General features: G+C 39.8%; 1 protein-coding gene across 1 annotated transcript in view; it reads right to left on the bottom strand.

Moving 5' to 3' along the window:
- The window catches only part of SON (SON DNA binding protein), a 39,458-nt gene that overhangs the window by 11,756 nt on the left and 7,102 nt on the right, over positions 1-20,600 (bottom strand). Inside the window, exons 4-9 of the mRNA XM_009894917.1 lie at positions 12,525-20,579; positions 10,889-11,049; positions 8,626-8,766; positions 6,608-6,796; positions 2,188-2,298; positions 1,672-1,788 (exon numbers count right to left, since the gene is read on the bottom strand). Of these exons, the coding sequence (XP_009893219.1) occupies positions 1,672-1,788; positions 2,188-2,298; positions 6,608-6,796; positions 8,626-8,766; positions 10,889-11,049; positions 12,525-20,579 (8,774 nt within the window). The remainder of the gene's footprint in view (positions 1-1,671; positions 1,789-2,187; positions 2,299-6,607; positions 6,797-8,625; positions 8,767-10,888; positions 11,050-12,524; positions 20,580-20,600) is intronic.

Here is a 20,600-nt window from a genome sequence, read left to right on the forward strand (position 1 = left end):
CACTACATTTTTACAGCTATGAGAAGGACAGAAGTACTTCTGCCTCCTCGTCTGATTTCTAGATTCAACAAAATGTTCCAATGTGCAGCTACTCCTCACAGCAGTCATATTCACAAGTCAGAGACCAATCTCTTCTCTCATTTTCTCCCTATAAAATGTTTTGTTGTTCAGTTTGGTAGTTGCTTTTTTTTTTTTTTTTAAGCAGAACACAAAGTGAAGTTAAAAGACCGAGGGAAAACAGACTTGCCTTCTCCGCTTAACTTTTGTTACTGGATGCTCCTGTCACTATAAGGCACTGTGAGACACAGAACCTCAAGGAATGAAAACGGGCTGAGAAGAGGAGGCTTGGGAAAGAGATGATCAGAGATGCTCCCTTTCTGTTGCCTTGGGAATCCACTCAAGGTGCAGAAATGGAGAACCTTCTCCTAGGCTTGCTGATCTCTTTCACAAGCCTTGTGGTGGAAAAGCTCTCTTTTTTCTCACCAATACATCCCTCCTGAGTGCTTTATATTTCTAAGTTCCTCTGCCAGGGACAACTATTGTAATCATCAAACCAAACATTTTGTTACAATCTCAAAAGTTAATAATTGTTAAAATACGACTTTGTCATCTACGCTCTGTATTAATACTGAGAAGAGTCCAGAAGATTCACACCTAACAATTAACTTGGAACTCTGTGTTGCCTGGCTCTCTGTATTGCTTGGCTATATAAAGTGAAAAAACAAGTTAGTGAATCTTGGCAAAAATATTTCTAATTTTAGGATGTTATAATTCTTTGACTTTGGTGCTCAGTATATACCAAGTTTTACGGAAAATTTTAGCAAATCTAACCTATCAGCTTTGAGGGTTGTCTTAACACTGCATTCTGGAAGGATAAGCAGACACAGCGTATACTCAACTACATTACTTGCAAGACTGACCACCATAACTCGTTCTTCTTTTTGCCTGAAAGGTGATATTGCTTGAATTCCTCAGTTCTACTTCTTGAAAGAGTTCAGTATTCATTTTCAAAGATGAAGCATGAATTATTAAACTTATAAAACACGTGTATGTATGACGCACCACACCCCCAAAATAATCCAGTATTACTCTCCAGTAAGAGGTAACTATTTCACTGTAGGATGACATTAAACTTATTAATCCAACTGCAACTCCTGGTTTAATACTCCAAATCTTTGGCTCCCAGAAAACACTAGTGATACAAATAGAGGCAAAGTAGCAATCAGATAGAACTAAGTCAAAAAAATTGCTGTTTGGGACTCGTTTCACTGAAGTTGATGCCAAAACATCACTTCAATAACATCAGGATCAAACCTTGCCTGATTTGTCCCAAACCTGTAAAAGTAGTGATGGACCTACCACTGCAACCATACCAGTATCATGAATGGCATTTCAGTGTAAGGAAACAGTATGTATGAACCAATCTGACTCAAATACCAGACGCACACCTTATTGAAGTACTCTATGTCATGAACAACACCTTAATGCACAACAAAATGGACACAGCAGCAGCAGGTATCTAAATTGATCAAAGACAACAATTTAACTCAACCTGTTGTATGTGACACATGCATTACCATAGATTTTTAAGGCACATTTTTTGCATTTTCCAATACTTCCATCGCTATTTAAAATGTGATAGTTAGACAAGTACATGTGCATAACTTCTACCTTTCTAATCCATGCTTGGGGACCACTGTTGGTCAGCTCATCTGAGGACAGTATCTGTGCTCCAGTACTTCCTGTGAACTGGCCAGGTATGGAGTTTGACTGAGCCCAGGCGTCAATCTGCAAAATAAAAATCAAATGTAAGACCAAAATACAAATTTGCGCATTTTTCCTATGCAATTCTCTGTTGCTTCTCAATAATTTTCATAACAATTCTTCCCTTATGTTTAATGCTGTGTTCATTAACATTAATTTATAAGCAAACGCTCCAAAAAGCTGAGCATCTCTGTATGTTAACCCTAAAACCTGAGCTCAGTGTAGCAAGTTCACAGTTCACGGTTTGCTTATCCTCAAAATCAGTGTTATGAAGTGCAAATTAAAGGCAGAATTTTTAAACATGAGCTCATAAACCAGGCTTCCAAAAACCTGTACTTAAATACATAAGGAAAAATCAGCTGGTACAAAGGATAAACATTTACTTTAAGTTCATCAAAATGCTGATGAAAAAGTGCAACATACCTGTTCCTGTGCACGATTTAACATGCACATGGCCTCTAAATCAAATGTGTTCTCATTAAGCCTTTTCTGAGCCACTGCTCGATCATTCATAGCTGTAGTTATATCCACACCCTAGGAAGAAAAATAATATTTTTAAAAATACATCAGACCACAATAATATCCATTTGATGTGGAAAAAGCTGTTGTAGAATAAATAAAATATACTACGAATACTATAAAGTTGCTTCACACGCTGAATAGTATATAAATAGGCAACATGAAAAAAATCCTGGGACTACTTGTTAAGTATATACAATATGGACTTTCCTGAACACATACAAAATCTGAAGTTAACTTATAATACCCTGATAATTTAGTATCATCTATACATACAAAATATCAAAAAAGTTATTTTCAGAGAACTATTTTGGTCATAAAAAGTTCTGGTGTATAATAAATAGAGAAGCATATTATTGTTCAACGGAATCTTATTAGCCAACAGAATTAGATGTAGTTTAGCCAAGAATTAAAAAAAAAAAAAGCCTTCATACAGAGCTGTTCACATGAGCACCCTACTATTAAGTCACATTCAAACTTCAAGTTAAATGTATAAAAATTTTCAGCAAGAATCCCAGGTATTCCATGAAATTGGCTTTAGTGTTTTAAATCTTAATCTTCAGCCTAAACCAGACTTGCATAAAAGTAAAACCAGACTGGTAGCTCATAAAGTTGACCGTTGTGGAAAGGATTATTTAGATCTGTGCTGCCAAACTACAATAAAATTTAAAGAAAAATAAATTTGAAACTATCTTACACATACTGATGAGTAAAAATACGGAACAAATGTAGAAGCTCAATGCAAACCTCTACTCTCTGAGCAATGCAATCAAGAGAGAAATCCAAAACATTTGCGGATTTAAAGATGTAACAAATTATGGGTAGTATACAGCTCTTTTGTAAAATTACTTGTGCCTTGTTCTTCAGATGATGTACATTTTATGGATCATTCTATTTTGAAAGGAGTAAAAGAATTCAGAAAAAGAAATTTTCTTCAGAAAAGAACTCAGAAACAAGTGAATTTCCTTCGGAGATGTGAGCATGTGAAGGAGACGGAAAGGGCTGGAAGTGTTTGAAGCACAGAAGAAACCCTATAATCAAAACACCAGGTGGCCTACAGACATAAAGTAAGTGATGTTTAATTATTTTGTTAAAATTTGTTTTACAAAAGACTTGTATCTTTTGCTAGTCACTATCTCAATAACCTTAGCCTCTCTCATACTATACTAGAATAAAGGGCCAATAGAAGAAATAGAATTTAAAATTGAATCTGCTGAACAGAAAAATATAGTTAATACACAAAATCCCTGTCACAGGAACCAGGCCAAGAATTCAGTTAATACTGAAAACCAGTAAGAGACACAAATGTCTACAATTGCATAAAACGGTGTAATTACTTTTGTACTCTGGCCATTAAATCTTATTTTAAGACAGGGGATTTTTTTTTAATCTTTCTTTTTTTTTTTTTTTTTTTTTTTTTTTTTTTAACTGTGTAGGACAAATAGTATTTCCTTAAGGAAAATCATTAGTGAAACATCTGGCACTGACGAAGACAGACTTAAAAACCCAGAAGTCCTATGTGTCTATGAAACTGACTTCAGTGTTTGTTTATTATCCCAGCTGACACCACAAAGCATAAACAAGAAAAATTAAAATATTTTCTAACAATCACCTAATGTGAGAGTCACATATGTAACGGACTGCTTGTTTAAAATATAAGCTTTCTGGTGTTAATAAGCTCCCCTTATATAGCGTGAAACTGGTTCAGGAGATAAATAAAAGTTATTCTACTCACCAAAAGCTTCAATCCAGCAATACACATAGGCATGCAAGTAGTCCACTGAAACCACATTGGGACCACTCACATACTTAAACACACATGTGTACTTAAGTGCTTTACCGGACTGGGGCCTATTAGTAGATACCCTGGTTAGTTAGAATTCCCATACACTTTCCCCACATGGCCAGTCACCATTTTGGAGACCATCATGGCTTTGTATTATGTCAAGACACTCGATGGCAGCTTTGGATCTTGAAAAAAAAAAAGATCTCTGCTTGAAGTATGAAAAGTTGTTATTATTTAGTCAAGTAAAACAGTTTCAAGTTCAGCATGCTATTCTCCATTAAGAGTTCTGCCTTTCCAATCCTGACTTCTAATAACATCTTCCCCCACAGACACAAATCACAAATATGGAAGCAAGAAGGAAGAGGCTGACGATAAAAAGCAGGCATTTTTGACATACTCTGTAGGTCCACTGATACACTAAATGCATTTACTACATTTTTAGATCACGACGGCTTCTCTGCATGATAGTCACCTGTGCATACTCCAAACTTAAATACAACACTTCAACTCTATACTTTCAGGCTTTCAAATACAGCTTCTTTCTCACAGGCTTCTCTGGCTTCTAGCGACATGCTGATACTTCAGGTTACTCAAGACTTCTCCCTCCATCTCCCTACTACCACAAACAACTATATTAAGATCATAATGTTTTATTATAACAATTCGTAATATATTAGCAGGGCCATTTCAGACTGCTTACTCCCGTAACTAATTCTGTGACTTGAATAAAAACATAACAATAAAACCAATTACGTATTTTTTTAATGTAAATATAGACTTGCATCAGAATTGTCACAATCAGATTTCAAAATTAACAACAATGACTGGAGGTAAATTATAAGTCAAAATTCCTGAGGACCCAAGCACACTCCCCCACTATCCTAGTCCAACAGCAAGGGAGCTTATCTGGTTTCTTTTGCTCCAAGGAAGCAAAATCCACAAAGAGTCCTCATAAGCATTTAAAAAATTAAGCAGAGAAATACTCTGTTACCTTTCAGACTCCCTGGAGAAACATACATGGATTCTGCTACTAGAAGAGTATTCCTGTATTTCAAAATTAAGCACTGACAAACCCAAGGGGATGGTATGCTCTGCTGTCAGCTAATGACCCTTGAAATCACCCTTAACACAAACCAAGTTAAGGTAAATGCAAATAAAAATATTTATTTACAAAATATAAAAACAGACAACATTGTTACAAGCATTTATAAAGATACACGTGACAGAAAGGAAAGAAAGTTATTTTTAATATATTTACTCCAATGTCAATTTATAAGGCCTTTTCTACATAATACACAAACCATCAGTGCTTAGCTAACGTGTCAAAGACACAAGTCTAGCGTCGTTGGCAACCTAGATGCACACAGCTACAGAGCTCGCCTGAACTATGAGCATATCGTTAACCATTTGAAGGACAAGACTTTTTACCACCTGGTAAAAACACAGCCAAATGTTAGTATACAGTGTTTCTACGCTCTGGAATTTTTACATATACACGATTAACTGGGAATGACATTCTGCACAAACATTTCAGAATGTTTGTCTTATTAGTGGTTCATGACAAAGACCAAACAGCAGTTACCATCTACACTGAGGGAACAATGACCTGGGTACCTGACCGTCAAACTCTGAGGTATGCCATGAAAATGTCTGTTGAACGAGTTATATTCATTGTGCTTTGGTGCTGTAAGACACAGAAGAAAATACCTTCTGCGCTTCAGGAAGTGAACTGTACAATCCTAAAGTTCTTGAAAAACAAAAAGCACCAAGTGGAAAGATTGTTTCATCAGACATTGATGCCAAGGCTTTTTTGTTTATTTGCTTTGAAAGGTATGAGAACAAATCTTTAGATGGAGTGAGGTAACAGCCATTTGAAAAAATTAACATCTGTTTTAAATATTTAATTTACTTAATTACAAAAAACCCACAAAATATCCTTTTGAAGACATTTCAAGGGGAAAAACATTTGCGGGTTGTTTGTTTGTTTGTTTTTTAGTGTATTCTACATACAATTAGATTTTCCTTTGGAAGGCCCCATGGAAGACAACATGTGAGAAAATGTGACTGTAAAGCTAGATTAGATACATCCAGATGAAGTGGTAGTTTGAGAAACTACTTTCAAATCTATTTTTAATGGATTACATTTCAAATGCAATGTTATTGCTCCAAGACTGGTAGGACAATTTTAATTATTATTCAATTCATTATCATGAAAGTCTCAACTTAAGGTATTAACCTCTGCAGGAAACTGGACAAGAAACTTGCTTTTCATCTTCAAGCAAAAATTTAAATTCCATTGAGACAAAGAAGTCACTAGTTGACAAAAGCACACAGTATGAGTACAGGTTGCTTTTGTCATTGCCCACATGAACACGGCAACCAAATTTGAAGACCACAGCAGTTCAGAGAATTCGCTTATTACAGTGTTAGATACTACCTCTGTAAGCGTTTTTTTTTCACAGACTGCAATTTGATATCAGACTGAGTAGGTAACGGTTTTGGTTTTCTTATATGATATGCTTTCCTTCCCTTCCTTACCTCAATGGATGGTTTGGGGAAAACATCATCCTTGCTGTCTTCTTTGCCTTTTTCAACTGGAACCCATTCTCCATAGACACTATCTGCCTCTTTTTTTCTATGTTGAGACCCAGATGAAACAGGAAATTCCTTTGACAAGCTGACCTGATTTTTTGGTTGTGGTGGTGGTGCTGGTTTTATGCTGGGAGTCTTAAAGAAATAAAATTAGAAAAAGTTAAAAATTGAAAACACACAATACTCACAACAAGTCTTTGAGAAACAATTTATTGCATACACTTGGTATTAAGTTTTCATAAAACAGTCATCCTTCTTACCAACATCAAACTGAAAGCCTTTGTAACAAATAATTTTAGCACAGCTCTAAAAACACACAAGTGAACAACAAACTGTAACATGAGAAGATGAAACAGCTAGAAGCTAAAATCACATAAATCACCTTCAGCAGCCAAAAATATGCAAAACCTCACTCTCACAATTAACCTCCTGCTTTCTCTCCACCCCATCATAAAAAGAACAATCTTAAATCTTCCACACATGCATTTTGTAATGGAAAGCTCCAAAATAAAAATCCTGGGTGGCAAAAAAACATTCACTGTGATATCCACATGATGATAAACAGCTCTACATTACTATACATAAAGAAGGCAGTTTTCAACATTTTGTTTTCTAGTTTTTGATTATTTTTTAACAGCAGCATGAATCTCAAAGTAAATTAAGTCGATGAGCTTGTTTTCCTTAGAAAGTATTGCTAACATATTAGGAGTCTGCAGAAATCTCTTCTACAGGTTGCTCTTCTAAGAGGCAAACAGAGCTCAGACAGCTCACAATGTTGGATAAACTCCTACTATCAAAGGAACATGGATGGAAAATGGTAGTAAGACTAGAATCCAGACAGAATGGAAAGAATGATACTAAAAGGGCCAAAACTGTGGAAAACATGCAAAGCGGCCCATAACCACTAAAGAACATTCTGCTTTGGAGCCTGTAAGAATCCCAAGGTTTCTTCAGTTTCGTCGTACCACTTTCTAATGGTACAATGTAAAGTCTAAATCTTTATCTTTTGCAAATACGTATTACTGCTTATTTTGTGTATGCCACAAGCTACATGTACGTATTTGTACATAAAAATATAAATGCTATTTGTATTTTCACTTAGCATATTAATACTTTTATAGAACTTTATACCCTGCAAAATCAGAGCAGAATTTCATGGGCACAAAAAAACCCCAAAGATGTAACAGTAAAAAAAAACAACCACCAAACCCAGAAACTAATCCACACTTCAAAGCATACGAATCCCAGCTGCATTTAAAGAAACGCTTCCTCACTGTATTCTTTCCACCATGCTCATACGCAGAAAGGGTCAACACAAGCTCCCACAGAGTCAAAAGCAGTTCCCCCAAAGAGGGGGTTTCACGGGACATTTAGACGCTCTGAGTAACAGGCAACATCAGTGATCCTCGTTCTTAACAAGCATTTACTTCTCTATTGTCTAATCTCAAAACTAACATAAGGTTTTTCTGCCTCAGTGAATACTTGAGATCTACTGAAGAAGCAATCATACAAGATTTGGAGTCCACACAAAGCTGATGGCATCATCTTATTTAGAACACCTCAAGATGCTTTTAGAATTTTGCTGGGGCTTTTCTGTTTGTGGTTTTAAGAGAAATAATGCCATTCCAAAAGTATTTTCCAATTCCAACGCTGTTTGCAAATACATACTGACATTTCTGCAATGAAAATGTGAAGTAAAACCAATCCTCTTTATGTTAGTTAAGCTTTAAAAACTGCAAAGGCATTAACAAAAAAAAAACCCAAAACCAGTTTCAATCCAATTATGGGCACTACCACAATTCCATAGACTGCAGGTCAGTTTTTTATTGTAGCAAGAGTACTTTTAACAACATCCCAGTGCAATTTCACCAAGATTATCAAACCCTGCTTAATTTCTGTAAAATTACTTGCACTATTTTAAAATAACCACAATTTAAAATATTGAAAATTAAAGAAGTACTCACACTTAAATTGAAAAAAATAGGTTTGGGTTCACTGAGCTTAAAAGGATGATTATAGAAAGGACGTTCTTCTTCCTCTTCATCAGAAACATGAGGTTTGTTCACTATTACATCATCTGTGCTTTGAGCAATCTTCTTGCATTTCTAAAAAGAAAAACAAATAAGGGGGACATGACAGCTCTGAATAAGCCCGGACTTTCAACCAAAACAAACAAAAGAACATTTTTACAAAAAGGTGTTTTTCTTTCCCAAAGCAGGATGTATAAACTGGGAAAGTCTTTTAGCAATATCATCAATATGTGTACTTTTGACATTTTACACACATTATCAAACACCTACCTAGGTTTGCTAGGCACTCAGGCAGCGAATAATTTCACGGACATAAGATTTCAGCAGTACACTGTAAAACTTGGTAAATGGTGCTAGTTGTAGAATGTGCGTCTAAGGCTGCAAACATTCCAGAGTAGGAACTCACTGGTTGTTTGGCGTCCCACAGAACTAGCATATTGCAGTCTGACAGAAACTTCAATATAACTCACAGAAGTACTACACAGGAAAACCTAAGAATTAGTATTTACTAATTCTAATTCCCACTGGTAGAGTAGGGACCCATTCTAGAGAGGCTAGAATTTTATGATGAAAAACTGTTTACTGATCATGGTTATCCGCACTGAGTGTTTACTAGTAGGAACTATAACTTAGTCCAAAATGCATTTGAGAACATTATAGTCTAGTAGCATGCTTCTATTATGTCCCCATTCATTAAAACTATACTTAAGTCACTTGAAGACATAATATTTGAGGAAATAATACCAGGAAAGTGAAGCCATCATCTGATTTGACTCTAGTTCAAGTTCATACCATGGTTAAGTCACATCTGTTTGATGACCTGATTGTTAGCATATAAGGAGCGAACAGGCAGCTCCATCACTAAAAATCAAGACACATTGATGGTACTGTTCTCATCAGTCCTTATAAAAAAAAGATTTCTGGACTCTCCTGTGCTAAGATGCCTCCAAACAATGACTGAAGCACATTCTTTTGGCAACAGGAAAAGCCTGCGCTATTTGGAAAGCTAATCAACAAAATGTATTATCTATATTAATTTGTTGGCTCCCAACTAATTGGAAGCAGTTTGTCCAGTTTGCAGGTTACATTGCAGAGAGGAAAGACAATACAGCTAGCTTTGCAAGAAGCTGAACAGGCTCTGGAAGGGTTCTCCACTTGTGCACACTACCGTATGATGATGGCGTGGACTGCTTCTGTGGTCAATTCTGATTCAAGAGAATAGGAACATCGTCAAACAGATTCCCACAGTCAGAAAGGGCACAGAAGGGGCAGGTTTTGGGCTTCCAGATTAGCAATAGCTACACTGGATCTTGGTCAGGTTACATGAAGAACCACTTAAGATGTCTGCACAGCATATCTGCACAATCTCAGCTTCTTTACTAACAAGTACTTCTGCTTCCACTAGCCCACGCACAACTAAGAGATTACTTTTCAGCAATTTGACATTGCTTAATTTCAGATGTTATTTCCATAAACAGGTATTTCAGAACTGTCACACCAATGATGCAATTTAAAAAAAACAACCAAACAAACAAAAAACCCAACAACTACAAACCAACCCAAAAGCACTTTCTTTTCCCCCCATTCCAAATTTTCTCTAGCTTCTGGGGAAAATAGCATAGAGGGAAATCAGCAACTTGAAAAAGGTGACATTACTACAGTAAAAAGACAAGTAGCAATTTTTTTCCCCACAATCAGAACAAAAATATTGCATTCATAGACTTGAACTACAATGGGATAGAACTGCAACAAGAATTCTCTCAAATTGTCGTAGAGTGCATACTAAAATATATAGAACTATGAGAAGTGGGCACTGGATTTGTAACCCAGAAATCACATTTAACAATGTGAAATTCACTAACAAAAGAAAGAACATTAATATCTAAAACCACAACAATCAAAAACTAAAAGTGAAAGCTTTGGTTTTTATCAACAGGACTGCAAGGAAAGCTACCAATTCGTATAAAATTAGAACAGAATCAAAACCGAAAAAAAAAGCAGAAGAATTGGATTTTATGTATTTCAACAGAATTAAACCATTTGTTTTCATGACTTAAAAAAAACTGTGTAGAGAATAAGGGCTAAAATCACAAGCCAGCTTACATGCAAACCAAGCACACAGAATGACGGCTTGCCTAGTAGTCACAAAAAACCCAATTTGCTTATTTTCAGGTTTAATACTGTTATTCTCACTTACCTCAGTGAGCTCCTTTAGAGTATCTCTTGATGACTTCTGATTGGCTTTGTCGTCTTTCTTTTGAGATAACAAAGGCATCAGGCTTGGTGGTAAAGGAACACCAGACTTAGCACACATGGCGGCTGCATTAGCTTTGGCTATTTCAAGTAGCTGGGCCTTGTCTAAAAATTTTTATTTTTTTAAAGAAAAATTATTATTATTATTACTATTATTTAATAATAAACAAGTATTTCTGGCAGACTAAACAAAGTACAAGGACAAAACACAAGATTTTACCCACACCGTGCATTTTTATGTTCTCTATAAATAACTACAATTGTACTCAGTTGCTCTGGACTTTTTTTAATTTGGTGTACCCAACAGACAAGTGAAACTGCAAATTCAACACAAAGCACAGGAGTCCAAATCACAGCACTCAAAATCCTCCAAACCCCAGAAGTTCTGATGCCTATTTTACTTCACTGATTGATTCTAGTATTGGAAATACTAGGTCATTTCTACACAGCATAATTTCTGAAGTCTACTTCTAGCTATCTCTGAAAAGCATTCAAAGGTCTTGAGGAAATCCCCTAGTGCATAGCCTGAAAGCTACTTACAACTAACCAACAGACAAATATAAGCACTGGATAAAATGTGCGCTTGCTAAAATATAATTAGAAGCAAAACTGTTAATAAAACAGTATTTGCTTTATTATGGAAAAAAACACATGTGGCCCTATCACAGAAATAGGGAATGAAAATAAAGTACATTTTATTTGATTTGCCAGTTTGCAAATAAAAGAGTTACCATTATCTCTGCAAGCATATAGCTTTACAAAAATCCTAAAAGGACATTCCTTTACTTCTTAAGCAATGAAAGTATATAGATAAAGACTTGCTGCATAATCAAAGCATGAAAGCCGATTCCAGGACACTCATTAATTGTCACATTCTGTATAAAAATACTTCACTAGTTGAGGGGCTCCCATGGTAACTTCATGATCTAGGACTAAAAGGATCAGAACCTGACGTCCACAAATGAGGCTTCCTCACATATTGTACAAGAGCTCGTCTCTCAAAATTAAAACCTCCTTTCTCCTTATGTAACTTACTACCTAAGGAAACTACAAGGCCTCTCTTCCTCCAGCCACAGAGAAAAGATGTAGTTTATTCAGATTTTTTTCTTTTATTTTTGCAATCAGCTGGGTCTGGGAATATTTTCAGAAACAAGTCTCCCTTCCCATTAAATTCCTACCATGGGAAAGAGGCAAGACAGGGTCATGGAAACAGATAAACAAGCATTACAGCTGACGACAGAGCTAAGAATTCTTACTTGCAAATATTCTTTCATGCCCAATTTGTTCTCAGGAAAACCAGAAATTCCTACGTTTCTTATAGAATACTTGGCTTTTACTAATCATTGCAGTGAACAGTGTTCCTCAAGACTGCAACATACTACCTTTGTATAAAAGCTCTGATGGTAAGCATTGATTTAGCTTCAACATAAAAGTTCCTACTGGAAGTCACAGCCTAAAAGTAATGCACGACTTCCAAGAAATTCCTTATGAATGCTACAGAGATATGTTAAAATAAGACTACGTAAATGAACACAATATCACCTAACCATGGAACTACTGAAAATAAAATTATCACTCACCCAAGTCTGTAAGACGTTTAGGTGACCTGCTTGAAAATCGTTCCGATGACCTCGACCTACGACGATCAGGGGATCTACTGTATCTTCGTCTCCCGGAAGATCTTGATCGCCGTAGTCGAATTGGTGACCTACTAGAGCTCCGTCTTCTTCCTCTTGACCTTGATCGCCTTTGACGAATAGGTGTTCGACTTCTGCTCCGTAATCTGAGTGATATCCTACGATCTCTTGAATCTGATCTTCTTCTTCGTCTGTCAGTGGATCTTGACCTATTTCTCTGAGATCTCTTACGCCTGTCTCTTGATAAAGAACGCCGCCTTCTTGATGCTGACCTTGACCTACTCCTCCTTCTGTGCCTTGAACGTGACAACGAGCTAGACCGAGAGCGACGATTAGATTTTGACCTTGATGCTCTTCTCCGCGTTACTGATCTGGAGCGATTCCGTCTAGAGCGAGATTCTGTATCGTATCTCTGGGATCTGCGCTGAGAAGACCTGGAGCGTCTGCTTCTAGACCTCCGTGAAGATTCTTTGTCTGCTGTTTTTTCAACAGATTTGGATCGACTCCTTTGGCGAGCGGTGGACCTGGAGCGTCTACGTCTAGACCTCCGTGAAGACTCTTTGTCTGCTGCTTTTTCAACAGATGTTGATTGACTCCTTTGGCGAGCAGCAGACCTGGAGCGTCTACGTCTAGACCTCCGTGCAGATTCTTTGTCTGCTGTTTTTTCAACAGATGTAGATCTACTCTTCTGGTGAGCAGTAGACCTGGAACGTCTATGTCTAGATCTCCGTGAAGACTCTTTGTCTGCTGCTTTTTCAACAGATGTGGATCGACTCTTTTGGCGAGTAGAAGATTTTGAGCCTCTGCTTACAGATCTTCGTGAAGACTCTTTGTCAGATATTTTATCAACAGATTTGGATCTAGATTTTTCACGTTCAGAAGACTCAGAACGCCTACTTTCAGGTATAAAGGAAGAGTCCTGTTCCTCCAATCTCTCAAGAGCCATGGAATCCTGTTTATCTTCATCTGCCAAAGAGGGTTCCGCATCCTCACCCTCTTCACCACTGCTAGATTCATGCTCATCTGACGATGTGGAGTCTCTCTGTTCAGCTGGCTCCACATCATCTACTTCTTCACCAGTGGTAGACCTTGATTCACGCCCATCAGGTGACGTGGAACGTCTGTGTTCAGTTGTCAAAGAGGGTTCCATATCTTCTCCTTCTTCACCCGCGGTAGACCTTGACTCATGTTCATCTGATGATGTAGATTCTCTTCTTTCAGCTGTCAAGGAGGGTTCCATATCCTCCACATCTTCACCAGTGGTAGACCTCGACTCATGTTCATCTGAGGATGTGGAGTGTCTACGTTCAGCTGTCAAAGAGAGCTCCCGGTCCTCTGCTTCTTCACCAGTGGTTGACCTTGACTCACGTCCATCAGAAGACACAGAGCGTCTATGTTCAGCTGTCAAAGAAGGTTCCAACTCCTCTATTTCTTCACCAGTTGTGGACCTTGACTCACGGTCATCAGAGGACGTGGAGTGTCTACGTTCAGCTGTTGAAGAGGGCTCCCCATCTTCCATATCTTCACCAGTGGTAGACCTCGACCCATGCTCATCAGAAGATATGGAGTCTCTTCGTTCAGCTGTCAACGAGGGTTCTGCATCCTCTACCTCTTCCCCAGTGGTAGACCTTGACTCATGCTCATCAGAAGACACAGAGCATCTACGTTCCGTTGTCAAAGGCTGCTCCAGATACTCTGCTTCTTCACCAATGCTAGATCTTGACTCATGCTCATCAGGGGATGTGGAGCGCCTATGTTCAGATGTCAAAGAGGGCTCCCGATCATCCATTTCTTCATCTATAGATTTCTGGTCATGGCCCTCAGGGGATACAGAACGTCTATGTTCAGAAGTCAAAGAGGACTCTCGACCCTCTTCCTCCATGGGAGATTTCAGCTCATGACCTTCCTGATATGAGGATGTGGAATGTCTACGTTCACGTATCAAAGAGGGCTCTAGATCCCCTGTTTCTTCACCAGGGCCAGATTTCACACTGTAGCCATCAGGGGACATGGAGCACCCACCTTCAGGCATTAAAGAAGGCATCACATCATCCATTTTTTCAGCAGGGACGGATTTCAAGTCACTGTCATCAAGGGACATGGAGGCTCTATCGTTTAGCGTCAAAGGTTCAAAACCGCCTACTTTTCCAACAGCGGAGAATCTCAACTCCTGGCCATCAGGGGATGCTGCATGTTCATTTTCAGGTGTTGGAGAAAGCTCCCGCATATCTGCTTTTTGAACATGGGTGAATCTTACCTCCTGGCTCTCAAAAGACAAAGGATGGTCATTTTCAGACGTCAAAGAAGAATCCATATCCTCTGTTTTCTCAGCATGAGTCAGTCTTGATTCATACTCTTCAAGGGACAGAGCATGTTCATTTTCGTATGTCAGAGAAAGTTCGTTAGTCTCTACTTTTTCAGTAGGACTAGACTGCAGCTCCTGACCTTCAGGGGACATGGCACATTCACCTTCAGACAATGACAACTCCTGCACCTCTGTTTTTTCAACAGTAGACTGCAACTCCTGGCTATCAGTGGACAACGAACTTTCACTTTCAGATGATTCTGAATGTTCCTCCATTTCTTCTTTTTCAACAGGGCTGGATCTCAAATCATGGCCTTCAGGGGATACATCATACTCATTTTCAGACAGCAAAGAACACTCCTGCACCTCTGTTTTTTCATTAAGAAGAGGGAGCAACTCCTGCCCTTCAGGGGATGCAGCATATTGACTGTCTAACATAAGCGAAGGCTCCTGCACCACTGCTTTTTCAGCAAGGGTAGACTGTAATCCTTGGTCTTCAGGGAGGATGGTATATTCACTGTCAGATGTCAGAGAAGGCTCCTGCACCTCTTTTTCAGCAGGGCTGGCTGTCATCTCCCGGCGTTCAGGAGATACAGCATATTCATTTTCAGACGGCAGAGAACACTCCTGTACCTCTGTTTTCTCAGCAAGAGAAGACGGCAATTTGTGATCTTCAGAAGATACAGCATATTCATTGTCAGGTACTACAGAAGCCTCCTGCATCTCTACCTTTTCAGGAGAGCTAGATCTCAACTCCTGGCCCTCCCAAGATACAGCATATTCATTTTCATATGTCAGAGCAGGCTCTTGCACTTCTATCTTTTCAACAGGCAGTGACTGCAACTCCTGGCTCTGAATGGACACTGAACACCCTTCTTCAGACATTCGATAAAGTTCCTGCATCTCCGTTTTTTCAGCAGGGGTTGATGTCAACTCTGGGCCATCAAGCCCTATTCTGTATTCATTTTCAGTTATTTGAGAAGGCTCCTCTACCTCAACTTTTTCAAAAGGTGTGGATGTCAACTGTTGACCATCAGAGGAAACAGAACATCTGCTTTCCAGTATCGGAGACGGCTCCTGCACCTGTATTTCGTCATCATAGACAGATCTCAACTTGTGGCCATCAGGGGATGCAATGCACTTTTGCACCTCTACTTTTTCAGCAGGGATAGGTCTCAATTCATGACTATCAGGCAACAGCAAAAGTCCATCTTCAGATGTCAAAGAAGTCACTGCAGCCTGTAGTTTTTCAGTAGGTGTGCTTACTGATTCACAAACATCAGTAGACTTGGAGTACCCACTCTCCAGAGGGAGAGAAGGCTTCTGTAACTCCATTTTTTCAGCTGCAGTGGGTGTCAATTTATAGCCTTCAGGGAAGACAGAACACCTAAGTTCAGATGCCAATGACAGTGTTGCACCTTCTGTTTTCTCAAAGTAGTTGTGTTTTGATTTATGGCCATCATGGCACACAGGAATTACACTTTTAGACATCAAGAAAGATCCTGTACCCTCTATTTTTCCAGCAGGCAAGTATCTCGATTCATGCATTTCAGAAGATTCAGAGCAGTCAGTTTCAAGTACTTGTGAAAGTGTCGGACCATCTAAATCTATGTTAATAGATGATCTGGACTCATGAACTTCAGAAGACTTGCAGCTTTGTACTACAGTTGTCAGTGCAACTTCCTGCATTTTTTCAAAAGATGACACTGCTACGAGGTCACCAGAGATCTCAACAGGACCACACTCAGATGTCAAGGAAACAGCTGGTGCCCTTACTTTTTCAACAGATAAACATCTTTGGTCATTTCCATCAGGTGACTTGAAGGACCCACCTTCAGACATCAGTGGAAGCTCATCTATTTGTGCAGCAAAGCTGGATCCTGATCCATGTCCATCAGGGGACTGGAAGCATCCACTGTCAGAAACCAGAGAAGGCTCCTGCATTTGGCCCTTTTCAATAGGCAAGGAGGATGATTCACAGACATCAGGGAATGCAGAGCATGTAACTTCAGGTGCTTGAAAAGATTTTTGAGCCTCTATTGTTTCAGGGCTGTCAGCCAACTTGGAAGATTCACTTTCAGGTACTTGCAAAAACTTCTGAAGCTCTTGTTTTTCAACGGTGGTATGTCTCAATTCATGACCATCGGACAAGTCAGAGAGTACACATTCAGACATCAGAGAAGACCCCTGAACCTCCATATTTCCAGAGGACGAGGAGATTGTCTTGTAATCATCAGAAGATACAGAGCATCCACTTTCAAGTGTCAGAAGAGGCTCTGGACCCTCTGTTTCTTTGAGAGAGGTAGATCTTGACTCATCTTCATGGGATGCGGAAAGCTGAAATTCTGTTACCAAAGAAGTTTCTGGATCTCCCCTTTTTTCAACAGATGATGATCTTGACTTGGGTGTGGAGTATGTAAGTTCAGGTAGTGATGAAGACTCCAGAACCACTGCTTTTTCAGCTGATCCATTTTCAGATGCAGAAAGCTCCGAATCCTCTGTTTTTTCCACAGGCACGGATCTCAATTCCTGGTCATCTGGGGTTTTGGAGCTATCAAATTCAGACATCACAGAAGGCTGCAGACCTGCTGTTTTTTCAACAGGTGAGGAGCTTTTCTCAAGACTATCAAAAGTTTTGGAAAATCCACTTTCAGATGCTGGCGGTAGCTCTGGGCCGTTTACTCCTTCAACAGACAAAGCTACCGACATGGGACCATTAGAGGATTTAGAGCTGCCTTCACTTGCAACAGGAGGTTCAGGAACCTCTTTTTCAAGGCATTTGGTTGACTCCGTAAGCTCAGAGGACTCCATGTGCTTGCTACTGCACTTTGATGAGGATAACTTACTCTCTCGTTTTTCTATAGACTTCGACCTTGACTTAACACTATCAGAGGACTTCGACCGTTTCCGTTTGGACTTTTTTGAAGATTCCTTGCGCTTTTTTTCAACAGACCTAGACCTAGACTTGTAACGTTCAGAAGATTTTGAGCGGCGACGCTTAGATTTTCGTGAGGACTCCTTCTTTTTTTCCACTGATTTGGATCTAGACTTGTAACGGTCAGAGGACTTTGAGCGCTGACGTTTAGACTTTCGCGATGACTGCTTTCGATCTCTTTTTTCTACTGATCTGGATCTAGACTTGTACCGGTCAGAGGACTTCGAGCGCTGACGTTTAGACCTCCTCAGAGACGCCTTTCGACCTCTCTTCTCTACAGATCTTGACCTAGATTTTGAACGATCAGAGGAACCAGACCCTCTATGTCTGAACCTCCATGAATATTCTTTGCCCCCTCTCTTTTCTGACGACCTGGATCTTGATTTAGAACGGTCAGAAGACCTGGAACGTCTGCGGCGGGATCTCCAGGAGGACAGCCTGCTCCCCCTCTTTTCCACTGACCGTGATTTAGACCTGTAGCGGTCAGAAGACCTGGAACGTCTGCGCCCAGACCTGCGGGAAGATAGTCGCTTTTCCACTGACCTGGACTTAGACCTGTAGCGGTCAGAAGACCTGGAACGTCTGCGCCCAGACCTGCGGGAAGATAGTCGCTTTTCCACTGACCTGGACTTAGACCTGTAGCGGTCAGAAGACCTGGAACGTCTGCGCCCAGACCTGCGGGAAGATAGTCGCTTTTCCACTGACCTGGACTTAGACCTGTAGCGGTCAGAAGACCTGGAACGTCTACGTCTGGATCTTCGGGAGGACAGTCGCTTTTCCACTGACCTGGACTTAGACCTGTACCGATCAGAAGACCTGGAACGTCTACGTCTGGATCTTCGGGAGGACAGTCGCTTTTCCACTGATCTGGATTTAGACCTGTACCGGTCAGACGACCTGGAACGTCTACGTCTGGACCTCCCAGAGGACAATCTGCTCCCTCTCTTTTCTGCTGATCTGGATTTAGACCTGTAATGGTCAGACGACCTGGAACGTCTGCGCCTGGACCTCCGGGAAGACACTCTTCTCTCTCTCTTCTCCACAGATCGGGATCTAGATTTGGAATGTTTTTTTCTGGAATCTGAATAGTTTCTGCTCCTAGAACGTGCTCTTTTAGAGGTCAAACGCCTGGAAGTAGAACGTGACCTTGATTTTTTCTTCCGCTTCCTAGACCTGGACTGAGACTTGGAGTGACTCCTTTTTTGTTTCTTTGCATCATGTTTTTTATCACTGCTTCTATGGCTGCTTTTTTCGACTTTCTCAAGCCTCATCAGAGTCTCCCTCATTCGTGCCGCCACATCGGGTTGCACATCGGATGTTTCTGAATCTCTTTTATCCGACTCCTGTTCTGGAGTTGCTTCTCTGACAGCCTCAGCCTGTGAAATGGCTTCCGACTGGCTTGCCTCTGCCACAAGTACTGGAACTGCTTCTGTAACAGTCTCAGGTACTGGAGCCGCCTCCAAATCTTTTGTCTCTGCCTCCAACCCCACAGCTGTTTCTGCATCTTCCAGCTCTACAACAGTCTCAGGAACAGGAGCAGTTTCCAAATCTTCTGTTTCTGCCACACAAGCTGAAGCTGCTTCCAACTGGTTTGTGTCTCCAATTATTCCAAATTCAGGAGTCTCTGCTGAATTTTTTTCTTCTGCTGCATGTGAAGAACTAAAAACTGTTTCCGCTATTAAAGGTTCAGATGCTTGAGCTTGCTCTGCATCTTTCTTCTCAACCAGTATCTCGCATTCCTGAGCTTGACCTGGCACTCTCACATCCTCCATTTGTTGACCCTGCACCCCTTCTGCATATTGTACTTCTGCTGCCACTTCACATTCCAGCGTTGTTTCCAGATCTTTCATGTCCCCTGGTTTTGGAACAGCTTCAGGTGATTGCATTTCAGCAGCGCTCAAGACTTCTGGAACCTCTTCTGTACTCTTCCATTCTGTAGCAGGTTTTTCTTCTAGTACTGCTTGCAGATGTTCTTGCTTTTCAGTGTGCAAAGATTCTGGAACAGCTTCTGAAGCGTCCTCTAAAACATTCATCACGCCCACGTTTCCAGACTTCTGTGAATCTTCCAGACCTTGGATATTCACGTGTACCTCCGGCTCTCCAGCTGTTTCAGAACCTTTCACCTCTACTGTTGTAGACTCTTCCATACTTTCCAACAACCTCACTTCTCTAGCTTCTGATGCCGACTGCAAATATTTTGCTTTCATTGCATTCTCTGTTTCTGAAGCTTCTTCCAAATCTTTTACATTTATAAGCAAGGGCTCATTTTTTTTGGTGCTTGTCCTCCTTGTTGCAATTATATATTCTACAGTAGGTCCCTGAGTTCTCACATCTGTCAAAATCTTAGATTCTAAAGTTCCTTTCAAGTTTCTCACTTCTGTCACTATTTCTGATGCCATACCTTTTTCTTCTACTCTGGGCAAAGACTCTAATACTGCTTCTGAATGACCTACTATTTGTTCCCGTACAGATTTTGAACTTGTTCCAGACCCCACAACCATTTCAAAATTTTTCGTCTGTGTTAAGTATGAAGTTTTTGATCTCGCTTCCACATCTTTCATGGCTGCAACTGCCTCAACTTCCGAGAAGTTGTCTAAACCTCTCACTTCTACAGTGGCAGAACTGGTAGCTAGTTCAGAATCCTTTAATACCCCTACCATCTCAGTTTGTGAGGTTCTTGTATGTGTCATGACCTGAGACTGTGAAATGATGGAACTCTCTGTTTTGCTTGCACCAGGAGGTTCTGCAACTGTTTCTGCTGTGGTTTTAAAATGCATCA

The sequence above is a fragment of the Charadrius vociferus genome, unplaced genomic scaffold (genome assembly GCF_000708025.1).
Source record: "Charadrius vociferus isolate BGI_N301 unplaced genomic scaffold, ASM70802v2 scaffold201, whole genome shotgun sequence".
NCBI classification, from domain to species: Eukaryota; Metazoa; Chordata; class Aves; order Charadriiformes; family Charadriidae; genus Charadrius; species Charadrius vociferus.